Raw genomic sequence first — 25,914 nt, 5'->3', positions numbered from 1 at the left:
GTGTATGTGTGGGCTAAGAGAGGGTGAGAATGGAAGTGTGATCGAAAAAGGTAGAAGAAGTCAAGGAAACAGACAGGAAGAGAGAGAAAGTGTCACGCCTTTGCTCTCAGTGCGCGAATCACACATCCTAAACATTTTCGCGCAAACTTGCAGAGAGTTGTCCTTACCGGCGCGCGGACCGCGCTCGAGGTGAGAGCGAGCGAGAGAGAAAAGAAATATTTATGTATATCTCCTGGATGGCGGACTCCCGCTTCCCTCGAGCTGGCGGGCCGGGAATCACGCGCCATTGAAGAGGGGGGTGGTGGGTGGAGGTGGGGGGTGATAGTGTGCATGCGCTTTGGCTCCACTGCGTGCACACTCGGGTCGGTCGATGTGAGCACAGTGGCGTGGCTCTCGGCCTCCATTTGCCAGTTTGTGTTTATGTTCGAGGGATTCTCCGAGGCCCTTTTAACGGCGACGGCGACGTGCAACAGTTGGAGCTTCGCCGCTGAACGATACTGTTGCCTCGCTGCGGTCGGCCACGAGGTACCGAAGCGACGCTGAAAGGTGAGGCTTTAGTGAAACCTGCAACTTTTCCAACTTGGTGAGTGGTGGAGCGGGCGGCCTTCCTTCTCCGCGGTGTGTGAGGAAGAAAGAGCTGCTGGTTTAACAACTTAAATTCTTAACGCCGCTTCTTATTGCAGGGAGTGAAATAGTTATACGGGAGTGACGCTGGGAGTTTATATTGTAAACATGGAGGTGATAAGCCGTTTTAGGCTCTCGTTGTGGTGTTTAACACCTTTAGACTTGAAGCATCCGTGTGCCGGCGTGACAATGTGATTAGGAAATTAGAGGAGGGGGGTTAGGACAACAACAAAAAGGGGTTACCTTTATAGTTTCTGGTGTGCCGTTGACCAAGATCATTTCTCTTGGCTTTCAAGGTACAAACGGTGTTAGTGGTTCATCCTTGTTTAAAATGTAGGGCTGTTTTTCCGTCCGTGTCCTGAGCTGGAAGCCCATTGGTCAGTCATACTGAAGTGGTCTCCTGCAATGCAAAGTCCACTTTTCCCCACAGGGCCACGAGAAATTGTTCAAATGATCTGAGCGCTTTTTGATTGTTTATATTTGTAGTATTCGTCTTGAATGGTGTGATGGTGGCTTCAGGAGTTCTTGCGTAGGAGCATTTAACATGTAGTTTAAAATAATCTTATTAGTCTGTTAAAAATTTAGAAATATACGAGTTTTACTTCAGTTTTAGAGACAGAGCAGGTCTTTTAAATGTAGTTTTACATTTTTAACCTAAATAAATAAATAAATAAATAAAAAACCTAGAGATCATCAGAGGAGCACACATAACCCAAGGTTGTAAATAAATTATGTTCCGTCCCCAATTAAGTTTCTAATTTATTTTTCAGGGTATTTGGGGACAGGATGTGCCTTTCTGAAAAACAAAACAAAAAAACACCCCTTGATTAGTGATTTTGTTATTTTTACAGTATGGTCCTGATGTACACAAAGGGACGTTTTTATGATTCGTGCAGATCAGATGTCTTGAAATTTGGTCTGGTTTGCTTACAAAACATTCAAACAGCTGGCAGTCACAGAAACTAGTGGCCGGAGATCATTTAATTTTGACACGATATCAAGTCTTTACACCTAAGATGAGCTACATTCATCTCGAGTCTTCATTTGATTTCACAGTACTTGTGTCAGCGCCTTGAATAATGCCTGTGTCTTTAAGCAGCCCAGTATATGCTGGACTTGTCATTTGTAACACTTACTGTTGCAACACCCTATAGCGATTAGCCAATTCTCAGTAGTGCTGAACAGAGATCTGCTGAGGTGAACATCAGTATATTTTGTTGTTGTTATTATTGTTTACTTCACCATTTCGTGTATGGTAAACAAACACATCTTCACAATAATAAAGTAGCTGAACAGTTTACGAGTCTTTTATCTCTCCATCAGGCCATCTTTGAACATTTTTAGGGACAAACTGATGAGGTACAGCAGATAAACATCGGCAACCGCCATTGGTTAATGTCTTCTTTTTTCAAGTATCAGTCAGATATCAGTCAGCAAGAGCAAAAACCACTGCTCTTTAGATGCATTGGTGCATCCCTGTTTGGCTTCTTTAAGTAAACACACATTTTCAGCGGTCTCTGAGTTGATTGGCACATTTTGGTTGTAATCATTTCTGAATGCAAAGTCTTTACATTTCTGGGTGCAGCTTTCCAGGCTCCTCTTTCCTTCCTGCCACAGTTTGTTCTGCTTGGATGAGTTCTAATTGCATCCTCTCTGATCATTGTTTATATTATATTTGTTCTTCATTTTGTTTTTCTGTCTTTAAAATGAAATTCTGCTGGTTAGATTGTATCAATGTAATACATGTTGTACCTGTGAATGCTGTTATAGCGTACAAATAACGCTGTCTTTTTTTGTTTGTGTGTCAGGTGTCTCATGCAGTGTGATGATCAGAGCCACCGGTGATGTCCGCCTTAGACTCTGAGCTCCCACTCATGGAGGAAAACCAGGCAGTGGAAGGTGAGAAGGGCACCATGCTCAATGCGCCCTTCTCCGCTCCTCCTGCTTCCATTGCTTCTTCAGCTCCTCCGTTCCCAACCTTGACAAGACCTAATTTCACTAGTGATACAGTGAATGAGAGCAAAGCTGTCTCCATGGCGAGTAATGATTCCAGTGCTGCTGTTTCTTCACCTGCTGAAGCTAGCCCAGCTAAATCTGCAGTAACATCAGCTTCTACCTTAGAAGGAACTGTTGAAAAAAGCCCAGAAGCCTTGCATATAACATCCGCATCAGACTCCCTAACGTGCACGGAAACGAGCATCGTCAATATGCCTGAATCAACATCATGGTCATCTGCGTTGCCCGCGACCACATTTGGCAACACGGACATGGAAAAAGACTTTCCTGCGGTGCTGACCTTCAAAGGTGTCAGTGTTGTTTTGGAAAACAACAACGTGTGGAAGCAGTTCTACAAGTGTGGGACCGAGATGATTCTCACTAAGCAGGGCCGACGCATGTTCCCGTACTGCCGATACCGCTTGACTGGCCTGGATCCCAATCAGCAGTACAGTCTGGTCCTGTCCATAGTCCCATCGGGTCAGTACAGGTACCGCTGGAGTGCATCCAGATGGGAAGTCACCGGGCGAGCAGAACATCAAAACCAAGGTCTGATCCGGGCATTTTCACACCATTACTCACCCTGTCGCGGCTCAGATTGGATGAACAGCTTGGTGTCCTTCTACAAGCTCAAACTGACCAATAACTCCCAAGACCAGGATGGTCATATAATCTTACACTCCATGCATCGCTACATTCCTAGGCTTCACATAATACCTGTTCCAGATGGAGGCATGCCCACAGCTGACAAGCCTGTAGTTATGGGACATGAAAGCATGACTTTTACTTTTCCACAAACTGAATTTATGGCTGTGACGACGTATCAGAACTTTCGGATTACCCAGCTGAAAATTAATCACAACCCGTTTGCAAAGGGATTTAGGGAGGACGGGAACAACCCCCGTCTGAACAGAATCGCTAGAGAGGCTCAAGCTATTGTGAAGACGGAATACCAGCCCACAGTGATCGAACCTGCCGAACCCAGTGAAAACCAGGAGGAGGTACTGGATCTGAGGTGGGTTTTGTGTTGTTTCTTCCTTTGTTTTAACATTGGCAAATTGCTGTGTTGTCACAGCAAAAAAAATCGAGAAATGCGTTTTTTGTATTGACACACTGTTACTAACTATTATACTTTTATGTGAGTGCTATACTTTTGTGTTGTTGTGATGGAGTCTAGGTAATTATAAGTGCACGAGTAACTGAACATTTATATTCTATGCATTTAATTGACCTAAAAATCCTACATGATCAAACGGATCACTTAAAGACAACTAAACTGACCAACCACTTTGTTAGTTACACTTCGTTAGTACTGGGTTGGACTCCCCTTATCCTTCAGAACTGCCTTAATTCTTCATGGCAGCAAGGTGCTGGAAACATTCCTCAGAAATTTTGGTCTATATTGGCATGATGGTATCACGTATAGCCCCTTTCTACTGTACCTACTCTGGTTGGTTTGGCTTGGCACACCTCAACTTGTTTTTTGGGGTTTTTCATTAGGTGCTAGCATCTAGTACCAGGTATATTTTTTTAGTACCTACTCTGCCGGGGATCCGAGCAGTCTTGGGTGATTAAAAATATGACGTCAACAAACTGCATGCAACCAACTGGCCCTTCAGTGACATCGTTCAGTGAGTCATGAGGGTGTCTCCTTACGAAAATCCAAACCACTATTTTTTTTAAACTTGACAATGAGGGAAATGGCTACACAAAAAACACCTTGTTTCCTAAGTCTGCCAAAAAGACATACAAACAGCGAGTATACCATTGCTTCAACGTCCTCCTTTGTAGTGGCATTCGTGTAGCATACAAATGACATCGTGGGACTTTTGGCCGCATTGCTGTAACGACCACATGCACATTAGATTGTACTCAAATGTAATGGAAAACAACCAAAACAGAGTCGAGTCGAGCCTTGCGAAGCCTAGTAGGTGCTAGTGGAAAAGGGGTAATAGTTGCTGCAGATGTGTCTGCTGCACGTCCACCCAAATTTGCTCTGCTGGATTGCGATCTGGTCATTGCCATGTTCAAGAAACTAGTCTGAGATGATTTGTGAAATACGGCGGCCCTGGTCTGCTCAGAAAAAAAATCCCCAGACCGTTACACCACCATCAGGAGCAGTAACAATTATCAGACCAGGTAGTGTTTTTCCAGGCTTCTAGTGTCCAATTGGCACTTGGCAGTCAGTGTGTTGTGCTTCAAGGTTTGACATGTCGTGCATTCAGAGATGCTCTTCTGCATGTGTTTGGCTTCCTGTCAGCTTAAAGCAGTCTTTCCATTCTCCTCTGACCTTTGACATCATTGAGGCATTTTCCACCCAGAGAGCTTGCACTCACTGGATTATTTTCAATTTTTTTGGGCCATTCTCTGTAAATCCTAGAGATAGGTGTGTGGGAAAATTCTCTATAGGTCAGTATTTTCTGGAATACTCAGACCAGCCATTCTGGCACCAACAACCATGCATCATTCAAAGTCAAAGTCACTTTTCTTCCCCATTCTGACGCTTGGTTTGAACTTCCAGTGGGTAGACTTGACCATTTCCACATGCCTAAATGCATTGAGTAGCTATCATGCGATTGGCTGTTTAGATGTTTGTTTTACTGAGCAAGTGAACAGGTTTCCCCAATGAAGTGGCCGATGAGTCTATAAACTCATAGTGTGTGTGTGTGTTACATAGAATACACCACAGTGGAACAGCACGCGGTGAATCGCTGCAAAAAACGTCTGCAGCGTATAAACTCAGAATATTTGCACAAGTTCTGATTCATTTATTTTGCAACTCCTCAAATTTAATTGAGGAAATACTTTATATAATAATACAAATATTGCAGTTGTCTTGAATGCAATATAAAAGTATAATAATCAGAACATTTTTGCAAGCTGTTTGTATTGGATTGCATGCATTATTAATTTCTTACTTGACTGCCTCATTAGGTGTAGGAATTTGTGAAATTGCCAGATAAACAGCTGGAAACAGCTTATTAAAATGCCACTGCCACATGCTGTTCCACCTCAAATGAAAGGATTTTGCACTGAGATCATGATTAAATCCACTTGTTTGGTATCAATAACCAATATTAACTTTTATGTGTCTTACAGTGCAAACAGTCAAAATGACTCTGCTTCTCTATCAAATGTGCAAGAGACCCGATTGGTACTGAAGCCCATAATGTCTAAACCTGCTAGAAAAGATGAACCATATGTCCCCTGCATAAGAGGCAAACATGCTCTTGGTGATCTTGTGCTTGTTGCACCCAAGCAAGAAAGCGCTGCCACCAGTGTAGCCCCTGAGGTGCAGCAGGACTTAAAAGTATGGATGTCGCCTAAAGCAAGATCTGTGACTGCTAATTCCTTAACGTCTACCCCTGGATCATCACCTCGATTCTGTAAGAGGAGGAAGAAGATGAACAGACGTTGGTCAAATTCCCGGGGAAGAGAGTGTAAAACTGCAGCAGCCTCCTCCACAGTCGTCCACAGCCCATCACTGACAGGCGCTATGCAACCGGAGATGGATGATATAGAAGGCCTGCTGTTTGTGTCGTTCACCTCAAAGGTAAAACACTGAAAGTGATCGCATTGGATGCTCAGAGCACATCGGCATGTTTCCAGAAGGTGTAGTTTCATTTAATAAAGGGAGGAGTGGTTCCTTCAACATTCCACCTGATATCAAATAAATCTTTAAGCTTTAATGCTCTTTTATGTCACAGCAAGCTCTTGAGGTTCATGTCAGGAACAAGATGGTCAGTACCTCATCGTCAGCATCTCCGGCTTCCCTAACAACCCCAGCACCACCGACACAAACAAGCGACCAACGTGAGGATTTTCTTTCTTTCTTTCTTTCTTTCTTTCTTTCTTTCTTTCTTTCTTTCTTTCTTTCTTTCTTTCTTTCTTTCTTTCTTTCTTTCTTTTTCTTCAGTTGATTAAACTATGGAATAAATATTTTTGTGCCTTTTTTTTATTAAAACCCTGTTTTTCTTTAAATATTATTGTGGAATCTTTAATATACATTTTTAATGTTGTTTGCCCGAATCTGAAATTGTATCTGTGGTGTTGACAGTGAACGTGAATCCAGAGACCGATGAGGCGAAGATGGCTCGTTTCGAGACTGCGCTGCTGAATGAGCTCAGAGTCCACAAACACAGACAAGTTATCCATCCCGTCTTGCAGGAGGGTGAGTATACAACGGGCATAGTCTTTCAAGTTGTTACCTAAGTTTTATAAAATAAACTAAAGCACAAGAAAACAACCCAAAACACTCTCACTGTTTTTACCGTTTCTCTCAGTGGGCTTGAAGTTGAGTTCCTTAGACCTCACTATGTCCATTGACCTGCAGTATTTGGGTGTTTCCCTCCCACTACCACCTCCAGAACACAGCAAGACCACCACTGTGTCTCCTGGTGGTAAGTTGGGCTGAATCTTTGACAGTTTGTGCATGTTTGATCGAGGTCCTTCGATTGCTTCTTTTGCACAATATCTTATGAGTAATTTGTCGTATGCTGTTGTCATAGTAAGAAAATAGGCGGACAAGTATTGCAGAAAACTAATCAACGCGAGACTTGTCGGAAAAGTCCTTTAAATGGTACAGTGACCTATGCAGTAGGTGGAGATGTCAGTGGCAAATTAGAGCGAGTCACATTAGACTTCTTGAATATGGTAAATGGCCTGTATTTGTATAGCGCTTTACTAGTCCCTAAGGACCCCAAAGCGCTTTACACATTCAGTCATCCACACACACATTCACACACTGGTGATGGCAGCTACATTGTAGCCACAGCCACCCTGGGGCGCACTGACAGAGGCGAGGCTGCCGGACACTGGCGCCACCGGGCCCTCTGACCACCACCAGTAGGCAACGGGTGAAGTGTCTTGCCCAAGGACACAACGACCGAGACTGTCCAAGCCGGGGCTCAAACCGGCAACCTTCCGATTACAAAGCGAACTCCCAACCCTTGAGCCACGATCGATATGATCAATACTATATAAAACAAGTTTTTCTGCGTTTTTTAACACAGCAAGCTACACAGCAAGTGGTTATATCTACATTTGGCGCAGTTATAAGCCCACTAATAATATTTCATCTAAACTTCATGCTCAGCAGGTTTGTGCATGTTTGGTAAGGTGTCTCTGATAGTAATGTGACAAGTGCAGTTTCCTCCAGACACATTTTTTTTTAAAATCTTCTGATATTGTAACAGTTATACATTCCTTTGTTGCATCTTAACTGAACTACTGTAATGCAATGTATGCCGGACTTAGTCAATCATCTCTTGCTCATTTACAATTAGTCCAAAATGCTGCAGCCAGATTCTTGACTGGAAAAAGAGAGATGTTATTACTCCAGCTGTTTTTAAGTCTTCTGTCAAACTTTTGGAAACTGCTGATTTCTGGAACTGTGATTGGACGATTAGTTGCTTTTGGGTTATTTCATGTAAAAACTCTGAATACAGCAGGATGTTTTCAGGAACCCATTTATTTTAGTGTAAAGCAGGCTTTTAAAGGGATTTTAAATTTATAAATGTGCCGTGCCCCTCTCCTCACCCCTGAACTGGTTACGGCAGACAGCTATCCCTCTCTGAGCCTAGTTCTGGGGGAGTTTCTTCCTGTTTAAAGGGAGTTTTTCCTTCCCACTCTCACCAAGTGCTTGCTCATAAGACGACACCTAATTGTTCCAGGTTTCTCTCTTTTATTATAGAATCTTTAGCTTCTAATATAAAGTATCTCGAGGTGACTGTTGTTGTGATTTGGCACGATAACTGCTGTGAGCAGTGAATTAGTTATCACAACTTTTTAATTCTTTATGCCTTTTAGGAAAGCTTGCACTAGCTTCAAAGCAGACTAACTCAGTTCATATTGACTAACTTGGGGAATTGGTGTGCCATGGATGGTTTATTCTTCGATTTAAAGCAAGTTTGATTCATGTGTCTGATTGCAATATACTGGTGAAGCGCTTAGTGCTGCTGGTCACTTATTAGGAGAATTTAGCAAATTATTGAAAACCGAAGCATGGAAAGTCTCCCAGTCTTAACTAGAGATCTATTTTTAAAGTACTGAGTGTGGCCCTAAGATTCGGTGTGTTGAATTTAGCTGCTTTTCTGTTTCTTTCCAGTAAAGTAAAGAACTTCATACATGATCACATGCAGCGGCATTGTAAGAAGATGTTTTAACAGCTTTATTGGAATGAATTAAACTCACAAAAGTACAAAAAGCACCATTTCCCCGGGTGCTTATCGGTACTCCTGTAATAAGGAGTCGGGTACTGACTGGAATTTTAAACATCCTCTGTACCCTTCACTAGCTTCAAACATTCAAGCCAAAGTGATGACAGCCATCACTGCTGACATCGGCTGCTATGACGCAGAGACCGAAAAGCTAGTTGGAAATCTCAGATTCTTTTTTAGAAGTTGAGATTTGTTGTGTGGGTTTTCAAAGGGTGTGTGTCATATGAGGTTGCAGATCTTTCTTGATGAGTTTGTCAGTCATGCCACATTAAACCTTCGCATAATGTCAAGACAGAAGTGATTAGGTGATGGCTCTTGGGCGATCAGATAAGAAAAGAACAGCTGAACTTGAAGGAGTACAATTTTCTCTTCAGCAAAGAGAATAAAATTGGCATCAAATTCTGATTAAAATTTGTGTTTCTGCTGCAGAACTCAGGCTGGCATTGTTAAAACATAATAGTGTGCTGTGACCTGTAACTAAAGGCATTATGTTTGCTGCACAGATGAGGCACTACCCTTCATCTCCAGAACGGGAAAGACAAGTGACATGACGAAAATAAAGGGGTGGAAAAACAAGTTCGTAAAAGCCAAGGAAACATCGTCTTCCAACGGTGAAGGTAAGGGCTGCTCGTCATATTGTTGCTGCAATGTTCCTTTTATCATGCCGTGGGATTAGTGTAGTCATTCTAATTACCAAAAGATTAACTGAGCTGAAACCAGCTGAAAGTACTTGTGTCTGATTCATTATTCTTCCTCAATAAATTAAAGTCCCTTTCTTCTTTCTCTCTAAAAGGATTACAAAAGAACCTCTCTGCCTTCTGCAGCAACATGTTGGATGAGTACTTGGAAAGCGAAGCTCAGCAAATCAGCGAGCGCGCCGCTGCTTTCTCTACAAACCCAGAAGGCTCGGTGTCCTATCAGCTGCCCGCTAAAAGCTCCAGCTATGTAAAGACCCTGGACAGCGTTCTCAAGCATCGAAAGGCTCCTTCGAAATTCCCGGTGGGGGCCAACAGGCCTTGTCCCCTATCCCACAAACCACTGCTCTATTCTGCTCTGACGTCACCTGCTCCTCCGCTGGCCACGCCAGCAGCCCCCCATCAAGCAGGAGCTAAATTCACATTCCAGGCTGCGTCCTCGCTGAGGCAGCCGAGTGATGCTTGTGGTTCTAGTAATACCCAGAATCAGGGAGTTTCACAGAGGTAAGGATATATTTTAAATTTAGTCACATTTGATCACATGTTTTGTGTTCTGAATTTGATTGGCTACTGATGTGGCTAAAGGTTATTTGAGTTGAGAATCGATACTTTGTTGCAATAGTAAGAATTTATAATTCCTCTAAGGTGACATTTCTCATAAAATAGATGCAACAAAACCAAAGATTTTTCATTTCAAAATGGGAAAAATGCCACGATGATCACTGATACTGACTTTTTGTATTTGTATTTATGAAAGCCCTCTAAATATACTGATTTACTGTAGTTACCTACATTGTTTTGTAGGTAACTACAGTACAGGTTTAGTATTAGTTGATGCTTTTCAAAACCCAGCTGCAAGTTTTATGCAAGTTTTATCATTTGTCATTTACCAGCTTAAAGTGAATTTCAACTCTCCACCTGCACTCTCAGGACTTTCTTTCTTTTGTGACTTTAATGCACTTTAAATTATTCTTCAATTTATCCACCAAAAGCTTTTTACCCCTCAGCCATAAAAGGCCGATGGGATATTGTCGTCACCCTGACGGTTGGGTGGGTGGTGTGGACACCCAGGTTTGTGAAAGGGATAACTCAAGAACTTGTCTACGTAGGATTTTAAAACCATACCATAGGTGAATCTGCTAAAAGTCCCAGAGGAGTTTGAATCTCAGTTTGACCTTGGTCTGAAGGTCACAGTTAGAGGTCAATTTTTCTATTTAAAAAAAAGAAAGAAAAAAAAGCAGGAAGTCACCTAGGATTGGGACTTTTCCATTAGTACCTACTAAGATCGACTCGCCACAACTTGACTTGACAATCAAATAGCACCTAATTTGTATGGTCGACACTCTCATGACTCATCGAATGATGCCACTGACCAGGCAATCGGTGGCATGCAGTCTGACGATGTCACATTTTAGTACCTGCTTGGATCACTTGGAACTCCGGCCGAGCAGGTACTATTTTAGTACTTGGTACCAGGTGCTATGACCTAATGGAAAACCATGGCGAACTCGTGAGTCGATCTGAGTAGGAACTAATGGAAAGGGGCTTATTAGGAGTGGTAGCAACAACAACAGAGAGGTAACACTGACAGCCATCAGTATTTTTTCCACTAGTTGTTTATGAGTTTCACAAAACTACGGCGTTATAGTAGACTGTTTTCGAACAATGTAGAATCCATAGTATCTATTAAATTGATATTAGAATTGTATTTATAGAAATATAATTAATAAAATTATTAGAAAGAGGGGAAAAAAAACAAAATGTTACATTTTGAGTCATGAACTATTTTGCACTTTTTAAGTCCATTCACTTTTTTTTATCAGTTTGTTTGGGTGGTTATACATCTTTATTTATTTTTTTAATCAAAGGTTATAATATCCATCCATTTTCTTCTCACCCATACTGTAGTTTTTGGGTTATCCAAATCCAGCCACATCCAGTGAAAATGACTGCAGTTATTGATCGTGCAACCCCCCTTTTCACCACTACATTGGCGGGCATATACATAGGCTTCCTTGCTTTGTAATTAGTCCTGTAGCTGTAGTTTTGCTTCACATCAGTACATCTTTTCAATGAACAATTCTTCTCATTTCATGTTTCTTCCCCAGGTTGTCAGAGATGAGCTTTGGTCAGAACCAGGGGCCGATGTCCAAACCTTCGGGGCTCACCAAGTTCCAGCACAAGCTGCTGGAAATGGAGACGGCAGCTTTGAACCAGGGCCTCAGCAGAACACAGCTGACTACAGAGAGGCTGTCAGCTGCTCTGACTGTGTTACTGACAAAACAGGTATGTAGCATGTTTGTCCTCTGCAGGAAGTGTAGGAATGTCAGTGACGACTTCATTGTTTCATTCTGTAGTGATGTTTTTCAAAGTCTCCCTGGCTTTTATAATATCAAATGTAAAGGAGGTACATTAAAGAAAAGCACACAAAGTGATTTTTCAAACTCTTTTGATGACTCTCACTTCTCATTTTAACCAGACGCAGCCCAGCCAGATCTTGAAAGTGCCCCCTTCTCCAAATAAAGTTGCTGGACCTGAATGTGGTCAAGAGTTCTGCAGACTCGGCTGTGTGTGTTCCAGTCTGCAGCACCTGAACAGAGGCCATCTCCACTGCAGGCGGCCTGAATGCATGTTTGGCTGTGCCTGCTTCAAACGCAAGATCACTAAGCAGACGTCCACAGGGGAGAGCCAAGAACATCCTGTTTACTGTAAGATCGAGTTCAAGTTATTTCAGTATCATTTGTGTGTTGTTGACGATTTTTTCCCTGATTCTGACCGCAGTCTTTCAGAGTCTTTCTTTGCTCAGTTTGGTCACAAGTGTTAATGAGATACTTTTTGCCCTCCCCAGCGATGACTAATATGGAACATGTGGTCCAGCCCCGCCAAGGCTCACATGCTAATAAACTGTGGAAGCGTAATGGCAGTGATGAGGATCCAGAAGCAGTTTTTGTTCCAAAAATTGCACCCCTCCATGTGGTTACACCAAAGGTCCAAAGACGCAACAGTGTATTTCCACAACCGGTAAAATAAAATTGCTTTTTTTTTTTTTTAAATTAAATGCTGATGCTGAAGATTGTTATTTTGCCATATTGATAATTGCTAAGTTTGTCAATTGCAAAAAACAAAGCAAATAAGTTTTTCTTTGTATTTGTTTACAATTTGTCCTGTAATCTCATTAAAAAGAGACTAAAATCTTCATTGCAGATACGTGAAGAAGACAAGGATCCAGTGTATAAATATTTGGAGAGCATGATGACATGTGCTCGTGTAAGAGAGTTCAATAGCAAGCCGCCTCCTCAAGTCACCATAGAGCCTAAGATCTTTGCACCAAACGCCCCAACAAAACCACAAAAAACCACTGACAAGTACTACAGCACTTTACCAACTGTCAACAAAGCAGGTAAGAAAAATAGCTGCACTGTAGTGAAGTGGGATATTAAAGGTGTTTGTAGTTGTTTAAAAACATATTTCCCTGTAACCTCCAGGTGAAAACGCATCTCAGGAAACTGCATGTAGTGAAGTAGGAGCAAGGAAGCAAATACAGATCCAGTCAGTGTGTCGGTGGCAGAACGACCAGAGGATGATCCTGGAGGCTTTATGTCAGCGGATGAATCGTGATCAGCTTTCCCAGCGTTTCTACATTGGTCCTTACCGCATCTGGCCAATCAGCAAGATCATTATGCGGAAGCCCAGCGGCTCCATCGTCACCTACCAGGTACTGAAGATTTGGGTATAGACTATATTAGAAAGAGTTACCCACTGGATTGTGAAATCATGTTTTGATGCCTAAACTCAGGAGCAGTTGTATTTAGTTCTATTAGGCAGTACAAACAATATGTGCAGGCTATGTGTGCTCACACCTTACCATGCCTATAATAACCCTTAATGCTGTTTAAATGGATGGGTTTTTGAAAAAAAATCACTCTTTACAGTTTGGGTGTAGTTAGCTACAGAACCAAAAATGTATTTATTTTTTGGGCCTTTTTACGGTTTTATTTGAAAGGGTACAGTGAAGAGTGACAGGAAAGCAGAAGGCGAGAGAGACGGGAAAACATGCAAAGGGCTGCATGTCGGATTCGAACCCGGGCCGGTCGCTCTCAGCCATGCGGCATATGGTTGCCTGCTAATTCCGCTGAGCTAAGTGGGCGACTGTTGTTGTGATTTGGTGCAATATAAAGAAAATTAAACTGATTCTGCTTTAAAGTCTGACATTTTAACATCGGCATCTATTGAGTTTGACCAGCTTTGGAAGATGGCCTCAGATGGTCCTTGTGGTTACTACTGTTTGGGCACTTCCCATGTTGCAGTGGCTTCCTCAGTGGCTGCTATCTGTTGGGTGCCTAATAATCCTGCTTTTGACTGTTGGAACATTTGTCCTCACTTTCTTTGCTTTGTTGCTTTTTCGTGTGATGACGTGATGTACGGCGTTCTCTACAGTTCTGTACTTTTTTTTTTTCTATAGGTGCAAATTAGCAAACCATCAAAAGCCAGTGATTGTGATGATGATGATGATGAATGTGACAGTGATGAGGAAATGCATACCAGTAAAGGCCTTGATGAGAACACTGATGCAGAGGAGGAAGATGGCCAAATCGAAGAGCCGCAGATGTGGTTTGGAGTGACACCCTTTCTGAGTGGAGTGATGCCTGCAGGAACGCTGAGAGCCGAGAGAAAACCTGCTGGTTACCAAGCACCTGGACTTATACAGGTAAGGGCTTTGTAAAGTTGGATCAAATACATCCATGTGCCTGGGAATTTTTAAATTCTCCGTTACAGATTGTCACTGGAAAAAATTTGCACTGAGGTTTGGATGTTGAAGGGGGAAAAAATGTGATTTGCATTCAGTAATTGGATTTATCCTTTGGAAAAGATAACAGTGTATGGCTATTTAAGGACTAACAAACACACAGCTACACCAGCTGAAATATACAGGTACTTTCTAAAATATACATATGCATTCCTTCCACTGCAGGTAAATGGCAAATCCTACAATCAGGCCAGACTGCAGCTTGGAAAGATGGGATCTTTGCATCCAGCTAACCGCCTTGCTGCCTACGTCACAGGACGACTAAATGCTTCAGTTGATGTTCCTCAGAAAAATTCTCAGAAATCAGACTCTACACATAAAACCAGCACTCCAAAAACTGGCACCGTAAAAGTTGCAAGCTCATTAGTCAGTCCAAGTATCGCTGCAAGGAAAACTACTGATCTGAAGACACTAACGCCGTCACCAGGTAAGCTTGTCTCTCTGTTGCTAGACCACAGCAGAGGCACTTTGTTTTACATACCTGATCTGCTTTATTCAAAACTACCACCTCCTAAATGTGCTGCCTGTTCTTCCCTTTCTCTGGCTTTCTAGTGAAAATCAGAATTCATTTAAAAATCACATACAAAGCCTTAAATGGTTCAGGTCCTTTTTCTGCAGCAGTGCTAGAGCTGACTGTGCTTTTGAGGTTGTAGCGGCTAAATTTTGAAACTCACTTCCTCAGCCCATCACGTCGGTTAAATCAGCGGTTTGCCTTTTGACTGCTGAAAACTCATTTTAGCTTTTCCTTGGTTCATCACCCATTCCTGTAATTCACACCGAATACTTGCATGTAAGTGTGTGTGCATATAAACCAATAGAGATACTATGCACGAGGTTTGTTTTTATTCAAACTGTGAAGCAATTTGTAACTGCGTGCTTAAGATATTCGCTGTCTTTATCATCGTCTTAAAGGACGTGATGCTGAAAAACAGGACAGTGTGTTTGGAAAGGCTCTTAGTAAATGTGGTTTTTCACGTGTTCTAGCTGAGCAGAAGCTAAAACTGTTTTTAGTATAGTCGTGTGAAAAAAGTCCACCACTTTTATGTCCGAGATTTAGTGCATAATAAAACATTTGATTCTTACCAGGCTATAAAATTCTGAAATACCGCCTCACATGAATAGCAGAAATATGTGTGAAAAGCTAAGTACACCCAATCATACAGTAACTTGAAGTAATTGATCTCTGTGTGTCTTTACCAGTATCCCACGTTGCTGTGGAGGAATTTTGCCCCACTCGTTTTTACAGTGTTGCTTCAGTTCATTGAGCATTCATTTATGCACAGCTCTCTTAAGTTCCCATCACAGCGATCCAATCATGTTGAGGTCTAGACTTTGACTGGGTTAGTGCAACACCCTGATTTTTTTGTTTTCAGTCATTCTGCTGTAAATGACAGTGCTGGGGATCATTGTCCTGTTGCATGACTCAGTTTTGGCCGAGTTTTAGCTGTTAGACAGATGGCCTCACGTTTGACTCTGGAATACTTTGGTATACAGAGAAGTTCAGGGTTGACTTAGTGACTCCAAAGCACTCAGGTCCTGTGTAGAGATGGGAATTGATAAGAATTTAGCGATTCCGATTCCTTATTGGCTCCACTTTGAGTCACCACCACCTCTAAGCAGCGTATCAAAGACATTACATTTATGCAAATTAATTACATGCTGAGTGTTCAAATCTTTGTGAATTTTGGAGATTTTTGTTGTGATCAGTGTTGGGGTCATTCTTTTTTTTTTTTTTAAAGTAATTATTGCATATATGCAGAACACTTTTCTTAAAACTAATGCAGTACGGTAGTTAATTACACCCACGATAAAAACAGTCGTTATACTACTCGTTACGTTGCTTTCATGTTACTCTCTAAAATGATCTGAAACACACTGTCTCATAACTGCCATTTAAAAATATAAACATACAGGCTACAACCCCACACACCAACACAAATACCTATCCCGATGAGGACAAGTGTGATCTTTCTCTTAGTATTTAGGTACGTACACAAAGCCGACAGCACAAGTCAAAGATGAAAACCAGTACAGATTTTGTCATGGTGATTCTACTGTAGAAACATGAGCCGGTAGAAACTGAGGTCATCAGTTTGTTACCTGTTGAAGTTCAGCAGTGGCTTGTTTCTGTCCTAGAGCAGTCTCCACTTTACAATCGCACTCTCAGCCTTTTGTGCAATGAAAATAAAATAATGTCCATATCCACTATTTTCCAGTTCTCTACAAGAACCGATTCTCAATTCCAATTCCTGCAAAACAATACCAAATTACCACCCCTACACCACCATGCTTGTCAGTTGGTATTTGGTTTAGGCTAAACATGGTGCTGTGGTTTATGACAATCAGCATCTCCACTTTGATCTTTCCATTCCCATTGTTCCTTGTGGTTTGTTCAGATGCAACTTCACAAACTTGAGCTGTGCTGCCATGTTCTTTTTAGAGAGAAAATCCTTTTTCACCACAACCCTCCCAAACAAGCCATGACAGTATTTGTTGTACTGTCATGAACTACTTGCAGTTTCTCCGATCATTGCACAGTCTGACCTTAGGGTGAATTTTCTGAGATATCTACTCCTGGGGCCTGTTCTTCGTACCTCGCTAAGTAAGTTAGCTGGATTAGATTGTTGACGATTTCGCGTGATCCTGGATCGTTCGGTTCCCCGAAGCTCATCCGGGACTTGCTGTCATAGCAACAGAGCCGTAAGCGTAAACCTGCTCGGGAGCAGGCTTACTTTATGTAAACAGGATTAGATCGCGGCCACGCAGGTATGTCCGCTTCATTTATACGAAAGCAACAGCGATATTTTTCCACTGTTTCACCATAAATAAATAACATCAATGTAACTAAAGATAATGCAGCACTTGATCCTTTTATTGATGTCACACAGATACATACAGGTCATTTCCTAAAAAAGGGAAATGTACTATTAACATTCTATTACATGTATGTGATTATTACAGATGTAATTCATATTTCAGAGTAGTAATTGTAAATTACTTCGTGTAATCAAGATGGGAGACCACGGCTATAAAAGCGAAGGTGGATTTGGGAAGCCTGTCGCAGCCATGTCCTGTCCGTATACGCGACCAACCCATTGCGGAAGGTGCAAGATTGATAAGGAGAGTCCTCAGAATTCAGCGTATATTGCGGGACAGACAGGATCCTTTAGCTCAGCGCGACAGTGTGCTCATTGAGAGATATCGATATTCCCGTGAGGGTATTATTCACTTAACCAACTTGTTGACGAGGGGGTGCAGGACCACCACCTGTCTTTTTTTGCTCTGCCCTTTTCTTGGTTGCTGTTATGAACAAACTAACAGACTATTACAGGGTCCCTTGCCAAGAGACGAAAAGCAATATAAGAGCAATATATTACCATTCTGTAGAATACTCCTGTATTTCACTTTTACTTGTTCCCATGTTCTTGTGGGTCCTGTTGTGGCTCTAATGTGAAAGGGGATATAATATAACATATTATAATATAATATAATGCCATATGATATTGGACAATATAGTGTCATATGATAGATCTACCCTACCGCCTACTGGTGTTGGCCAGAGGGGCCGATGGCGCGATATGGCAGCCTGGCTACAACCGTAGCTGCCTCCACCAGTGTGTGAATGTGGGAGTGAATGAATAGTGGTATCGTACAGCGCTTTGGGTGCCTTGGAAAGCGCTATATAAACCCAATCCATTATTATTATTATTATTAAATTACCTACGAGTTTGATTTGTCAGCAACTTTCTGCCAGCCCTCTCTCCTTGCTTTTGCAGCCTTTGCAGTGTTCTCTTGCGTTTTAATTAAACTCTGAAACTCCTGAAATCCCTCACTCAAGAGTTCTTGCTCTGCTGCCGGAAAATACCGAGCGCGCCCCTTCGACATTTTCGCCGACCAATCAAAGGGTTGCCGATCAATGTTTCTACTATCGATGCGTAGCCCCTTTTACGACACCCAGTGATGTCACATTACTGCGTCCAGCTGTACTAATCGTCAACAGCAGGTGTGTTCGGGGAACCGGATTAGCGAGCTCACGGTTAGCGCGATAGTTTGGTCTTGGATGTGTCATTTGATCTTGGATGTAGTAAGCGACGTACGAAGAACAGGCCCCTGGAAAGATTGACAGCTGTCTTTGATGTTTTCTACTTGTAAATAATCATTCTTACTGTAGAATCATGGTCTTTTAAGCCATCAGAGACTGATGGGGAACAGTTGGTTCTCTAAGGTGATTGCTGATGTCTCTCCTCCTTGGAATTGTGAATGCGCTAGACCTGCAAACTACCAAACCTTCTGCTTTTATAGAGGTGCTCAACCTTACTGATGATCTGTTAATAAAGTGCCTTTGGTTATCAGCAAATGGCTTCTTCTCTTAGTTTTGATCGAAGCAGTAAAAGAGTACTTACGCTTTTTTAGTTTGCTTTTCCTTCTTAGCTTAATTTTTGTTGAATAAATAATAGGACAGTGTAAGATGTCAGCTGGGGTTGTATTTATATAACATTAAGTTGTGGTAAGGACCAGATGATTTGTTAAAGCATTAGAATTGATAGAGGGTAGATGAACCTCAAGAAGTGACATCAGCTTAATCAAATAGAATAGAAGTAAACATGTATCGCTAAAAACACAGTTTTGTTAAAATAATGCAAATATTATCATCTCATCATGCTGAACTAGTTTTTTCTTTTTTTCAGTTTTCTTATTCCCTCCATGCCTCCAGAGCAAGGGACGCATCTCATTGGGGCAACAGTCACAGAAATCATCCAACATCAGCTCTGTCCAATCACTTTCCTCAGGCCAACACAACTCAGACTCTTCCTTCCAGAGCAGCTCCTCCTCCTCGCCTGTCTCGCTCACCGTCTCACAATCACTGAAAAGCCCCATCTTTTTAGGACAGAGTGGAACCTATTCTTTCAGGATCTGCCCTCCGTCCAACCAGGGCACCGGAGGACAGAAGCTACCTGGTGTCTCCCTGCCCGGGGGCTTTACCCTCATTCAGCTCCCAGCGCCCGGAGCTGATGATGCAGCACAACAGTCAGGACATCTAAAAGCATCAAACATGGCGAACAATGATGTCCTGTTACAAAAAGACGGTGCAGCTGGGTGTCCTGCTGTGGACACAGTGAACGCAGTCAAGAGCTCTTTAAGCAGCAAATTAGCAGAGCCCGGCTCCTCCCCTGAGCTGGTTTGTGATGGGAAGATCGCGTCAGACGAGGGCGATGAGGCCAACGGCAAGCAGGCAGAATCAAACCTAGACATCGCTTCAGACACAAGTTCCTACTCATCAGACAGTGAAGGAGAGGGAGACGAAGATGTAAGTTTGAGAATTACACTTGTTTTTTATTTTCTTTGAGTGCTTAGTGATTTATTTTAATGGAAGGCCCTCTAAACTGTAAGTGGACAATGGTTTATTATAAATGTAAAGATAAAAAAAATCAGCTGTCAGCTCATAGAAACAAATCAGTCCAACTTTAAATACATGTAAAATTTAAACTGGGTGCAAAAATTCAAATTGGTTCATCTTTAACTCTAATTATAAAAACACTAAATTGCTTTAGAAAATATGAAAAAGTAGTCGGCCTAATCCTGACGTTGTTTGAAAAAGCTCATCATGAATGATGTTGTCTTCAGGATGAGACGGTGGATGTTGAGACTGTAGAAGAAGTGAAACAACAGATGGCCATCGCTAAACTGAAGAAAGCTCTTTCCAAGGGAGTACTGCAATCACGGTAATAAAAAATGAACATCTGGATGTTGAAATTAAAGCATAAAATTGTTATTTACCGTCACAGCTGAAATTTGTTTATCATCATTTAGAGATTCCAGAGAAGATTTGGGATCATTTTTGGAACTCGACTCCCAGGTAAGACAAGCGCCAGCTTAGACCGCCATATTTAATTGCCCTCACTTTATATAGCTATAGTAGGAACACAGTTCTTTGTATTATAAGGCAGTATGTATAGTGTGTTTTGAGTTTTCACTGCATCTCCTCCAGGATCTCATTGATTGTGGTGAGACAAAAACCAAAAAGAGGCGCGAGAACCACACAGTGCTAGAACGGCTGAGAAGATCGGAACAGCGAAACCTCTTCGATAAACTCCAGGCTGTCCTACGGAGTGACCCAAGAGCTCCCAGGCTCCGCCTCCTGTCATTGGTTAGTTCTGCATGCTGCATTTTTCCTTCTAAAGTGGAAACTGCAAGACAACTAATGGGAAAATGTAATTCCACTGAAGGTTGTGTGCACTTTCTACTACTTTTTAATACTTTTTATCACAATAACAAGGTCATGTTCTCATTAAGTTGTCCAGAAAGATAAACGTAGATTTGAGTTCCTGTCAATGGAAAAACATGTGGGAGTTTCCTCTGGTCCGAATCAGTTTGAGTTTGTAAACTTGTAAATTGTTGCTAGCACGTACAGACCTTTGCATATATATGTAGCACCGTCCCCCCCCCCCCCCCCCCCCCCCCCCCACATGTGGTCACAGAGCACAAATAAAAATAAGAGTAAAGGAAGCTTGCAGAGGAAAAATTATATGGTGATAGTTAATTAATTTTACTGGGTCAAATTCTCCTTAAATATGACACACTTGTGGTTTAGTTTTTACATTTTTTAAAACGTTTTAAAAAATCAGTTTTACAGTGAAGTCTTTTTAGTTTAGGGTTTTTTGTTTGTTTGTTTGTTTGTTTGGTTGGTTGGTTTTATGGGCCCATATTCAGCAAAATAAAGTTCTCTTTTTTAATCTTTGCTCAGACTTGTTTAAACATTTGTTTGGTTGCCCCCTTCCGGATTTTCTATGTTTTTGTATGTTTTTCAAACTTAAATGTTTTAGATCACAAAATAAATTTAAATATTAGACAAAGATAACACAAATAAACACAGGATGCCATTTCTAAATAAAGGTGTTTATTATTAAGGGGGGAAAAATGTAAACTTACATGGCCCAAGAAATAACTGTGGTAATCACATCTTTGGAAGGCTGCGTTCAATTTCTCTCGCCACACCCAGGCCTGATAACTGTTCTTAACTCATTCACTGCCAGCCATTGGCAGTGAATGAGTTAAACCCATTGACTCATTCACTGCAATTGACGGCTATAGACGTCAATGGCAGTGAATGAGTTAATCAAGAAATCACTTAAATAGAGCCTGTGTGACAAAGCGGAGAAGACCAAAAGATCCTCAAAAGCCAGACATCATGCCATGATCCGAGGAAATTCAGGAACAAATGAGAAACATGGTAATTGAGATCTCGCAGTCTGGAAAAGGTTAGAAAGACATTTCTAAAGCTGTGGGACTCCAGCGAAGCACACAAATGGTAAACCTACCCTGGAATTACCAATCAACCAAGATTACACAAGAGCCCAGGGACGCCTCATCCAAGCTCTTGCTGAGCAAAAAGAACATAAAGGATCATCTTAGTTTTGCCTCTTTTGGAAAAAAACAAACAAACTCTGGACTGATGAGACAACAGGTGAACTTTTTGGAAGGTGTGTATCCAATTATATCTGGTGTCAAACTAACATGAAGGTGTTTTAAGAAAAGGAACATACAAACAGTAAAATATGGTGGTGGTTGTGTAATGGTCTGGGGGTGTTTAGCTGCCTCAGCAAAATGCCATCTACCAAAACATCCTGAAAGAGAATGTCCGAGCAGCTGTTCGTGACCTCAAGCTGAAGCACACACGGGTTCTGCAGTAGGACAGTGACCCAAAACACAGCAGCAATACCACCTCTGATTGGCTTAAGAAAAACAAAATGAAGACTGTGGAGTGGCCGGGCCAAAGTCCTGACCTGAATCCGACTGAGATCCTGTGGCATGACCCTAAAAAGGCGACTCATGCTCAAAACCCCTCCGATGTGCTTGAATTGCAACAATTCTGCAAAGATGAGTGGGCCAAAATTTCTCCACAGCGCTGTAAAAGACTCATTGCCAATTACTGCAAACGCTTGATTGTAGTTGTTGTGCTAAGGCTGGGCCAACCAGTTATTAGGTCTAGAGGGCAATCACTTTTTCACACCAGGTCATGTAGGTTTTGATTTTTTTCCCCCTTAATAATAAACACCTTCATTTAGAAACTGCATTTTGTGTTTACTTGTGTTGTCTTTGTCAACTATTTAAGTTTGTTTGATGAAAACATAGGAAATCAGGAAGGGGGCAAACACTTTTTCGCAGATCTGTAGGTGTGAGTTTTTGGCCTCACCGTCAACACTCGTTTTTGCCATTTTGTGTTTTTTAGGCCCAGAAAGAAATTCAGAGCCTGGTTAGGACCTCCAAACATCTAGAACAGGCAAAGAAGATGCTGACGCAGATACAGTCGGGCTATGTAGAGACACTCTCTCAGTTGTCTGGTATGTACACTCTGTGTTAATGCACCTTTTCTTGCCCTGTATTGGTTTTTGTACTGTTTGAATGCACTGAGTTTGCATGGAGAATAACTCGAAGCTTGCTATCCAGCACTTGTGTACGACATCCTGCTCTTGTGTCAACATAGAGACTTGATCGCCAGCAGATCTGCTTGTCACTAACTTTCTGTTTTTTCAAATATAACATTTTTAGGAAAGTCTCAAAATGTGATCAGGCACAAACTAAAGGAGGTGTGCGAAAAACAGAAAAGGAAAGAGAAGACGGTGAAGTGGACGCCTTTCTTTTCCCACCTGCTACAGTCCAGAGCCGCTTTACTACAAGCCAGTGCTCCCAAGTCTAACCCCACGCCCTCATCTTCAGTACAGCCTGACGTCGGGGCTCCTTCTCAGGCTAACACAGCCACAACTCCACACAATTTAAAAACGATGATAACCCTGCTCCAGCCTCTCATGCGAAAAGCTCCAACTGAATCCTGTCCAAAGACACCTGTATCTAAACTTGTGCCTCTGCTGGTATCCTCTCCAGCTCAGGTTGCAAACGCTGCACCCCGGTCCCAGGTGAAAATTGAGCAAGGTGACCATGTGGCCTCAGTCCAAGAGAAAAAGTCTCCATCAAACTTAGAAGTCAAACAGAAAGTTTCTGGAGAGCCAGACCAGGCTACTGGTTCCCACATTTCCAGTTCCCAAACAGATCAGCAGTCTCAAGACCCGCCCGGTAAAGCTTCACCTCAGGCCCCCACAGCCAAAGAAGGAGCCTCACCTGTATCCCCAACAGCTAACTGCACCAGCACCAAGGTTCACACTCCAAAGCCTCTGGCTCTTCCTCTTATTCGCTCCAAGACTGGCAGGCTCATACTTCCCTCATGTCTGAAACCAAGTAAGCACTTTGATCAGTTAATACACCAAATTTAAATTATCTTCCATTTAAATGTGTTACTATAATATTATTGCATATGTTTGTGTTTTTATCTTACAGTTGGCCAAGGCTTCTATACACTCATGGTCATGAAACCCAGGAAGAATGAAGAGGAAGGTGATGCTAGCTCTTCAGCTAAGATGAAGCTATTTGAGCCATCAGACGCTACCATATCTGCATCAGACCTGCCTTTGGATTCGGAAACTGGGCATAACCTCAAGAGCAAAACGGCATCTTCAGATTCCGATTCGAAAGTTTCGGGTGTAATTTCCCCCCAGGCTGAGCTTGCCACCCTTAACAAATCAATGTTTGTGCCTTCAGTGGATCTTAAAGCTACAGAAAACAACATTGAGGGCAGCACAGGTGCAGGCATGAGCACAACTCTTCCAGCTGCCCACTTGAGGTTTAATCGTGTGTGTTCTGTCAAGTCCGAGGCCGATCCAAGCCTTCCAGAAGCCCGTCGAGGAAGGGGCAGGCCTCGAAGGAACCCTGCAAGTACTGCTGTGGGTGAAAAGGAAAAGTGTAGTGTGATAGAAGAGACCAATAAATGTGTCAGCAAAGGTGAAATATCTGTGCTGCTTGAAGAGAAACAAAGTAAAAAAATTACTTTGGAAGAGACCAAGAAGGAAGCTGAGGGCCTCGCAGGCAATGTCGGTAAAGTAGCAGATATTCCTGTGCCAGTCAAACGACCCAGAGGAAGGCCTCCGAAAAGAAAGTCGGCACCAGTTAAGCGTCCTGCAAGTAGTCCCCTCAGATCCAGCTCTAAGAAACTTAAATGCAATCCCTCCGCTAAGGCAACTGAAAGCCCTACCACCAAGACGTCGAGGCCTTTAACACGCGGTGCTTTAGGAAAAGACTTCCCCAGCGCAAAGAAACGGTCCTGGATAGACGTAGAAAAAGAACTGGAACCTGACCTGGAATTTGCATAGTTGTAACAAACGTCCTTTCACTACAAAAACGAATCTACGCTCTGAGAGTCTCACACTGAAATCTCACTCATGACTAAAGATGTCTTCACATGTGAACTCTGGACTCCGAATCACATCGGAGCCTTTGTGAAAGTCGTCTCTTCTCACATGTACAACACGGCAGGAGGCGGTTTGCTTCAGACACCTTCTCATTGTTAGGTTTAAGTGAAGGCGCTGCCTGGGACCAAGCAGGTAAGGGTGCATCCACCTGCCCTCTGTGCTATTCTCACATGGGCACAGTTGATTGAAGCAGGAGTTTTTGTTCTGGGAAGCTGGTTGTAAAAGACTAATTTGTGTGTAAATGAACTAAGGATGCAGCATCTTTTTCTAACATCATCTTCACAGTCTTACTTGAAGTTTCTCTGCTTTCTGCTGATATTGGCAGCTCGAGTCACGTGTGTCAATGAAAGTGTCACCAAATGTGCCTGTCTGAAAAAGCCAAAGGATCAGGGCCACGGATAATAACTGCTGCTCTTTTCTAAACTCAGTGGACTTCTTTCATAATGTAGAGAAAGGCTGATTTATTTTTTTTTGTATAAATGATAAAACGGCATTAAGAGACCTGCTGAATGTATTCATGAAATGAATCAGTTTTGATATCAATATTTTCCAGCAATGAATGATCTTTAAATATGACCAACTTTTAGGTGGAGTATCGAGATGTATTTGAATTATGTTTAACTTTGAGCGATTCTTCACTGAACTCTCTTATGCAAAATAAAACTATACAGATATGTTCTGCGATCCAGCATTTTAAGCCTTACAATGTAAGCTGAGTGTCTGTTCCCAGCTGGATGATGCACAGCTTTAACTCTATCACGTCTTAAAAGGTGTAATTTTTCAATGGGTGCTAGATAATGTGTTACTAATCTGTTACTAATGCAGTAAAGCTCATCAGTAGTTGCACTTTAAATGTTTTTTTTGGTAGAAATCACCCGTGTTGTCTCCTGTTTGCATTAACCTGTAACGTAACACATTAAATCAGCATTATAAAGTCATCTTTGAATAAGTCAGTACACATAAACCTGATGTTTTGGAAGCGATGCAAGACGTGTAGCTGTGGTAGACGTGTACCTAATGTAAATAGATTCTGTGAATATTGTGGGGGTTTTTTTTAATTGCATAACAGTTTGTCTTTGGATGATATCGAAACACTGGTTATCTTATCTCAGTCTGAGTGAATTCAATGCATTTATTGTCCCATCCTTCACTTAAAATACCACCATTTTTGCTTTGTTTGATGTCTTCAAGCCAAAATGTGGCTGATTTCATGTGAATGGTGATGTAACGGCATCTCTTCTTGGAAATAAAACCGTTTGTGTTCCTTGTTTTCA

At 42.0% G+C, this 25,914-nt stretch overlaps 1 protein-coding gene across 3 annotated transcripts; it reads left to right on the top strand.

Annotated features, from left to right (window-relative positions):
- Positions 1 to 25,914, top strand: mgab (MAX dimerization protein MGA b). 3 transcript variants are annotated; one of them, XM_085247263.1, is made up of 22 exons: positions 1 to 189; positions 2,433 to 3,634; positions 5,719 to 6,172; positions 6,327 to 6,432; positions 6,677 to 6,790; positions 6,903 to 7,019; positions 9,341 to 9,454; positions 9,631 to 10,036; positions 11,641 to 11,818; positions 12,012 to 12,240; positions 12,381 to 12,553; positions 12,737 to 12,932; positions 13,018 to 13,247; positions 13,995 to 14,240; positions 14,505 to 14,766; positions 19,028 to 19,647; positions 19,965 to 20,062; positions 20,151 to 20,196; positions 20,329 to 20,487; positions 22,570 to 22,681; positions 22,890 to 23,573; positions 23,673 to 25,914. In XM_085247263.1, exons 2-22 carry the CDS (start codon positions 2,469 to 2,471, stop codon positions 24,539 to 24,541), a joined length of 6,579 nt encoding a protein of 2,192 aa, XP_085103389.1. In that variant the 5' UTR covers positions 1 to 189; positions 2,433 to 2,468; the 3' UTR covers positions 24,542 to 25,914. The 3 variants fall into 3 exon arrangements, with proteins under 3 accessions (XP_085103389.1, XP_085103388.1, XP_085103390.1); XM_085247262.1 differs by lacking the exon at positions 1 to 189 and adding an exon at positions 362 to 546; XM_085247264.1 differs by lacking the exons at positions 1 to 189; positions 6,903 to 7,019 and adding an exon at positions 362 to 546.

Source organism: Mchenga conophoros, linkage group LG15 (genome assembly GCF_057382185.1).
Source record: "Mchenga conophoros isolate Kocher_MC1m ecotype Shallow Benthic linkage group LG15, M_conophoros_male_GT1.1, whole genome shotgun sequence".
NCBI classification, from domain to species: Eukaryota; Metazoa; Chordata; class Actinopteri; order Cichliformes; family Cichlidae; genus Mchenga; species Mchenga conophoros.
The sequence above is the reverse complement of the archived record's forward strand: the minus strand, read 5'-3'. Positions and strand labels throughout refer to the sequence as shown.

Coding starts and splice junctions, on each gene's coding strand:
- mgab (XM_085247263.1), top strand. CDS start 2,469: ATGTCCGCCTTAGACTCTGAGCTCCCACTCATGGAGGAAAACCAGGCA. Junction 11,819..12,011: donor CTGTGTTACTGACAAAACAG/GTATGTAGCATG, acceptor CATTTTAACCAG/ACGCAGCCCAGCCAGATCTT. Junction 19,648..19,964: donor AAGGAGAGGGAGACGAAGAT/GTAAGTTTGAGA, acceptor TGTTGTCTTCAG/GATGAGACGGTGGATGTTGA.